We start from the raw sequence: 7,219 nt of genomic DNA, 5'->3' as shown, positions 1-7,219 counted from the left end.
GAGTGTGTGTGTGAGAGAGAGAGTGTGTGTGTGTGTGTGAGACAGAGTGTGTGTGTGTGTGTGTGTGTGTGTGTGTGAGTGTGAGTGAGAGAGAGTGTGTGTTTGTGTGTGTGTGCGCGTCTGTGTGTGTCAGTGCGCTCGTGTTCTGGGTCAGTCTGGCATGTGGAGATCTTCAGACAGCTGACGTCTCGTGTCATGGACTGACCACTTCAGATGCTGCCCTCCATCACTTTAGAACTCGTTAACCACCTAACGAATCCCCATGACTGATTAGTGTGCAGCGACTCACTTCTGTCCTGATGAAGCTTTGGCTCATGTGTCACGTTTGGAGAAGCTCTTGATGTAGATTGTGTGTGTTTCTTCATTGAAAACATGATCGTTTGGTTACTATAAATCATGACAGTGTGGTGAAACACGAATGTGTGTGTGTGCTCGCGCAGGTGTAGTCGAAGGCGATCTGTCTGCGGTGGAGGCCTACAAGTCCTCAGGAGGAGACATCGCGCGTCAGCTGACCTCCAACGAGGTGCGTCTGCTCAATCGACCCTCAGCGTTCGACAGCGGCTTCACTCTCGTTCACCTCGCCATCCGCTTCCAGAGACAGGACATGCTGGCCATTCTGCTGACCGAGGTGTGTGTGTGTGTGTGTGTGTGTGAGAGAGAGTGAGTGAGTGTGTGTGTGTGTGTGTGTGTGTGTGTGAGAGAGAGTGCGTGTGTGTGTGTGTGTGTGTGTGTGTGAGAGAGAGTGCGTGTGTGTGTGTGTGTGTGTGTGTGTGAGAGAGAGTGCGTGTGTGTGTGTGTGTGTGTGTGTGTGAGAGAGTGCGTGTGTGTGTGTGTGTGTGTGTGTGTGAGAGTGAGTGTGTTTGTGTGTGTGTGTACCTGTTTTTCTATTCTGGTGGGGACTTAAACCTGAATACACACAGATTCATGGGGACTCATGTCACGGTGGGGACCTAAATTGAGCTCCCCACGGGTAAACAAGCTAATAAATCGCATGGAATGATTTTTTTTTTTTTATCTAAAAATGCAGAAAGTCTCCTGTGAGGGGTAGGGTTGGTGTAGGGCAATAGAATATACGGTCTGTACAGTATAAAAACCCTTACGCCTATGGAGAATCCCCACAAGGATAGCAAACCAGACGTGTGTGTGTGTGTGTGTGTGTGAGTGTTTGTTTGCTGCTCTCTAATTGGGTGATAATTGTGCGGCTCTGGTGATGTGGAAGTGCGTCTGAAGTCCTGTTTGGTCGCAGGTTTCCCAGCAGGCCGTCAAATGCATCCCAGCGATGGTTTGTCCTGAACTGACAGAGCAGATCCACAGAGAGATCAGCGCATCGCTGCACCAGCGCAAGGGAGACTTCAACTGCTACTTCCTGACAGACCTCGTCACATTCACCCTGCCGGCAGGTGGGACACACACACACACTCTCTCTATCTCACACACACACACACTCTCTCTCTCTCACACTCACAGACTCTCTCTCACACACACACACACTCTCTCTCACACACACATACACTCTCTCTCACATACACACACACACACTCTCTCTCTCTCACACTCACAGACTCTCTCTCACACACACACACACTCTCTCTCACACACACATACACTCTCTCTCACATACACACACACACACTCTCTCTCTCTCACACTCACAGACTCTCTCTCACACACACACACACTCTCTCTCACACACACATACACTCTCTCTCACATACACACACACACACTCTCTCTCTCTCACACTCACAGACTCTCTCTCACACACACACACACTCTCTCTCACACACACATACACTCTCTCTCACATACACACACACACACTCTCTCTCTCTCACACTCACAGACTCTCTCTCACACACACACACACTCTCTCTCACACACACATACACTCTCTCTCACATACACACACACACACTCTCTCTCTCTCACACTCACAGACTCTCTCTCACACACACACACACTCTCTCTCACACACACATACACTCTCTCTCACATACACACACACACACTCTCTCTCTCTCACACACACACACACACACACTCACACTCTCTCATACACACACACACACACTCACACACTCTCATACACACACACACACAAAATACTTACACATTTGATGGTATTGGTGTTTATTTGACAGTAGTTTTTCTTCAAATTAAAGTGTTTAAAGCGGCTGACTCTCAGAGCAGCTCTGGAGATGAAGCTGATGTGTTGATATAGCGAGACGCAAACGAGCGTCACGTGTGCTTTAGTGTGTGTAATAGAACAAACTGACACACAACATGCAGATTCACATTTACACAGGGTCACAGACACTAGTACATAACCCTGTTTCAATCTGATTCATTCTACAACTTTTGGTTTATTCATTAAAATATTCCATAACATTCCATGTTATTCAGTAAATTAAATTTTATGACTGGATTCTGTAATTCCGTCCATATCATAATCACTGCAGAATGTAGTATCATGTATGTATTGATCACTGTATGAACACACGTGTGCATGTTTTGAGTTTGACGGTTATTTTCTTGACTTGACAGATATTGAAGATCTGCCTCCTGCTGTTCAGGAGAAGCTTTTTGATGAAATCCTCGACCGCGACGTCCAGAAGGGTGAGATGTGAGCTGCTGGTTCATAAGCGTGTGTGTGTGTCTGTGCGCTGACCATGTGTGTGTGTGTGTGTGCAGAGCTGGAGGAGGAGTCTGCGGTCATTAACTGGTCTCTGGAGCTGGGCACGCGTCTGGACAGCCGTCTGTACGCTCTGTGGAACCGCACCGCTGGAGACTGTCTGCTGGACTCTGTTCTACAGGCCACATGGGGCATCTATGATAAAGACTCTGTGCTGAGAAAAGCTCTCCATGACTGTTTACACGACTGCTCTCACTGGTGAGACACACACACACACTCACTCTCTCACACACACACACACACACACACACACACACACACACACAGATTCTCTTGCTGTATCGTATTTGGATCCATATTCGTGTGTGTGTGTGTGTCTGTGTGGGGAGAAACTCTCTCTATCTGTTTACACGCCTCCTCTCTCTCGGGAGACACACACACACACTCACTCTCTCACACACACACACACACACACACACACACACACACACACAGATTCTCTTGCTGTATCGTATTTGGATCCATATTCGTGTGTGTGTGTGTGTGTGTGTGTGTGTGCAGGTTCTACACGCGCTGGAAGGAGTGGGAATCGTGGTATTCTCAGAGTTTTGGTCTTCATTTCTCTCTGAGAGAAGAACAGTGGCAGGAGGACTGGGCCTTCATCCTCAGCCTTGCCAGTCAGGTACACACACACACACACACACACACGAATACACAAACACACACACACACACACACACACACACACACACATGAATACACAAACACACACACACACACACATTCAAACACACAAACTCAAATTTGCACACAGTCTCAGTGCAAAAACCAAAATTAGGCTTTATTTTTATGTTGTATTGATTTTATTTCTTTATGTAGAATTTAAGTTCTTATTTTTTTCCATTATTTTTGAATTTTTATACAGAATTTAAGTTTTTATTTTTTTATTTATTTATGCAGTATTTAAGTTCTTATATTTACATTTATTTATTCAGAATTTGTTTTTTAATGCAGAATTTAAAGGGGTGGTTGACTGTTTTTTTTCTAGGCTTGATTGTGTTTATGGGGTGCAGTCTAACATGTGTTAATGCTTCGTTTTTTTAAAAAACGCATTATTTTTCACATAATTTACCTTTATTCCACACCGCTCTGTCCCTTCTCCGATGAACGCGGTGATGGTTTCCTGGCTTAAGGAAGCCCCTCCCTCAGAAATAGGTGATGGGCTCTGATTGGTCAGCTGGCCCAGGGTGTTGTGATTGGCTAAACCGCCTCTAGTGCACGTCCCGCCCCTCTCCTCAGTGGCATGTGCTCCGGTGTTGTATTGTAAACAATGGCGTCGTCAATATTGCTCATCAATTTGAGACCCAGAGAATATTAGTGAAGAGGATCGCGCAGAATCTGTGCAAGCACGGCTCTTACAGTACGCTTCAGAATGGTATGTTTTTTTAGTTTGTTGTTGTCTCATACTTTTAGATACGCTGTTAATGTTGTATGAATGTTGTAAATTCTACTGCTTACGCTAGCTTCAAATACACGATTTTATCCTGATTGAAGCTTTAATACAGCAGAATACATGATTGCGTCATAGCATTTTTGTAACCGTAAGAAGTGTTTGCCAGCAAGTATAGCTCGCTGCCACGGCAACCGTCTGAATGAGAGAGAGATGCAGAGCAGGGGACGCGAGGAACAGGATTGAGAACCGCTGCTTTAGAACACTGATTTTGGAACTCGTGAATCCATTAGAATCGTTAGAAGACAGAATCATGATTCATATATGAATAGATTTTTCCGTGCACCCCTATTTTTGACGGCATGGCAACAGCTCTTCCTCTTCTCTAAAGCAGTGCAACATGGCCCCGCCCCCTTTGTTGCATGTTCCTGGGGGCGGGGTTTATGTAAATTTCAGGGTTTGTGATGTCACCAACCCAGGAAGTAGCTCGTTGTAGTCCCTACCAGCCGTATTTGTAGGCATTAAACTGCCATAATTTTAAAAGACAATATCTCCATTTGCATTGAGCTGTCAGTGTCGTAACTTTGCAGATATTGTTTATGCTCAACATTACACACTAACTAAAGTCAACCACCCCTTTAAGTTCTTGTTTTTTAATTTCTATTTTATTTTTCTACAGAGAATTTACTTTTTTTTTTTTTATGCAGAATTTAAGCTACTTTTATGTAGAATTTGAGTCCATTTTTCTTCTATTAAGCAGTTCTTGTTTTTACTTTAATTTTGGGTGAAATCTGACCCGCTCGTGTTCTTGTTCTGGTTTTATGAGACTCTGTTTTGATGTGATTCATAGAGGTTTCTCTCTGATCTCAAACTGGAAATAGCTTCAGAATTGTGTTTTGAATAGGAATCAAACACGCACTACACTGGCTGTTGTTACAGTAATGAAGCAGTCGTTGAATCATGTAGTCGATGCTTTGAATGCTCTTTGTCAATCTTCCTGTTTTCTGTCACTGCAGCCCGGGGCGAGTTTGGAGCAGACTCATATATTTGTTCTGGCTCATATCCTGCGGCGGCCCATCATCGTTTACGGAGTGAAGTATTACAAGAGTTTCCGAGGCGAAACCTTAGGCTACACACGATTTCAAGGTGAGATGATCTCAAGAGCTCTTGATTGTCACGTGGACAGCAGAAGTGCGGCTCACCTGTGTGTGTGTGTGTGTGTGTGTGTGTGTGCAGGTGTTTACCTGCCGTTGCTATGGGAACAGAGCTTCTGCTGGAAAAGTCCCATCGCTCTCGGTTACACGAGAGGTCACTTCTCTGCTCTGGTTGGCATGGAAACCGACGGCTACGATAATCGCGGCGCAGGCGCCAACCTCAACACTGACGATGACATCACCGTGACCTTCCTGCCGCTGGTGGACAGTGAGAGGAAGCTACTGCAGATCCACTTCCTGTCAGCACAAGAGGTACACACACACACACACACACACACACACATACACACACACTGGTCAAACAGTATTCACATAATTAATAGTTGGCATATTTATTTGTTTTATTAGATCTGTCAAGCCTTTTGTCATGAAAATGAGAAAGCTGTTTATAGTGTGTAGATATATTTATGTAGTAATAGCTACCACACATGCATTATGCATTAGAATTTAAGATTATAATTAGTAATTACACTAATTTTTTTTATTAATATTTTACCAGATGTAGCAGTAACACATACATACACGCATATATGTATAAAATATTTTATGTATTAACTAGGGGTGTGTGATATATATCGTCTGCGATAATATCATAATTGTTGTTTTAACGATGTGCAATTATCGAGTATTTTGCAAAAACCACATACAGAGTGCACACACATACATTACGAGAAGTCTAGACTAGTGCGAGAGCGCATTTAGAGTTTGTTCTTTCACTGCATGATTCAGTCTAATAAAGTGCATTTAGAATGATCACAAAATTCAAGATATGGGGACAGAAAATGTATATAGTTATATCATTTCATACAGTTAATCGATATCAAGAGTGCCGTTTTTTTCTCCAAAAGTTACCATGATTATAAATGTGATATAGATTTTTTACAACAGTTCAAAAAACAAGAAGTTAATTAAGAGATGTACTTTTTAGACACCATATTGACGGTTTTTGTGCAAAAATAATTCCAAACACAGCACTGTTTTGCGTCTCTGAGCAACATGATGGTGATTCGTTCCTGAATGAATCAACTGTTTAAATGATTCGGTTCATTCGCAATGACTCACTTATTAACAGTGACTTTTGTAACCGCAGGTTAAGTGCATTCATGTTCTGCACTAAACAGTGTGTAAACACATCTAAATGCCTCTTCAGACGCAGCTTCTGTGTTTCCTCTGCATTGCAAAGATTAATTTTGTCAATACTGATTTCATTTGCTTGGTAACAGCCCAAGTGTCTTATTCTAATTCACTGATTAAATGTAAGAATTTGACAAAAAATAAAAAAACACTTTTAGAAAAATGGCTTTATAAAGGTAAAAAAATAAAATAAAAGGCCCATAAAAGGTAAAAATCAATTTTAACTTATTGGAAAAAATTAATTTATATCACTGCTGTGAACTGACCCGCACACAGAATATGAGATATATATCAACAAACTTTGAGTCAGCTGGTCACGGCAGTCCTTAAGATACCAGCACAATAACACACTCAGCAAAATATCGTCTAATTATCGTTATCGATAAAATCCCAGAAAATATCGAGATATTATTTTTGCCCAATATCACACACCCCTAGTACTGACCATATTGAAGCAGTGTGCAGTGCAACTTAATGAGGGAGATACTCTAAACTGATCGAAATAAAAACTGGAAAGAAACCTGCTGGTATGGGATATTGGCAAAAAAGCTGGTTTCATTATTGTTATTGGACATGAAAAAGCTGTATGGAGCATCCCTCATTTACACAGTTTATTTCAGATTTCACAGGAATCAAACCCGTGATTTATGTAGTGACGTCGGCAACTCTGGGCATGTGGCTGAAAGCAGGAATCTTATTGGTTGTCCACCTGTGTTTGCAGCGATCAGGGCTTTAGACTGACGGCTGATGTGTGTGTCTCTCTCTGCGTGTGTGTGTGTGTGTGTGTGT

At 42.8% G+C, this 7,219-nt stretch overlaps 1 protein-coding gene across 1 annotated transcript in view; it reads left to right on the top strand.

Annotated features, from left to right (window-relative positions):
- The window catches only part of zranb1a (zinc finger, RAN-binding domain containing 1a), a 15,925-nt gene that overhangs the window by 4,505 nt on the left and 4,201 nt on the right, over positions 1-7,219 (top strand). Inside the window, exons 2-8 of the mRNA XM_016256629.1 lie at positions 441-628; positions 1,247-1,400; positions 2,545-2,616; positions 2,692-2,890; positions 3,194-3,314; positions 5,099-5,228; positions 5,319-5,548. Coding sequence (XP_016112115.1) covers positions 441-628; positions 1,247-1,400; positions 2,545-2,616; positions 2,692-2,890; positions 3,194-3,314; positions 5,099-5,228; positions 5,319-5,548 — 1,094 coding nt within the window. The remainder of the gene's footprint in view (positions 1-440; positions 629-1,246; positions 1,401-2,544; positions 2,617-2,691; positions 2,891-3,193; positions 3,315-5,098; positions 5,229-5,318; positions 5,549-7,219) is intronic.

Source organism: Sinocyclocheilus grahami, unplaced genomic scaffold (genome assembly GCF_001515645.1).
Source record: "Sinocyclocheilus grahami isolate Dianchi unplaced genomic scaffold, SAMN03320097.WGS_v1.1 scaffold1453.1, whole genome shotgun sequence".
Lineage (NCBI taxonomy): Eukaryota > Metazoa > Chordata > Actinopteri > Cypriniformes > Cyprinidae > Sinocyclocheilus > Sinocyclocheilus grahami.
Note: the sequence above shows the minus strand (reverse complement) of the source record. Positions and strands in the feature narration are given on the sequence as shown.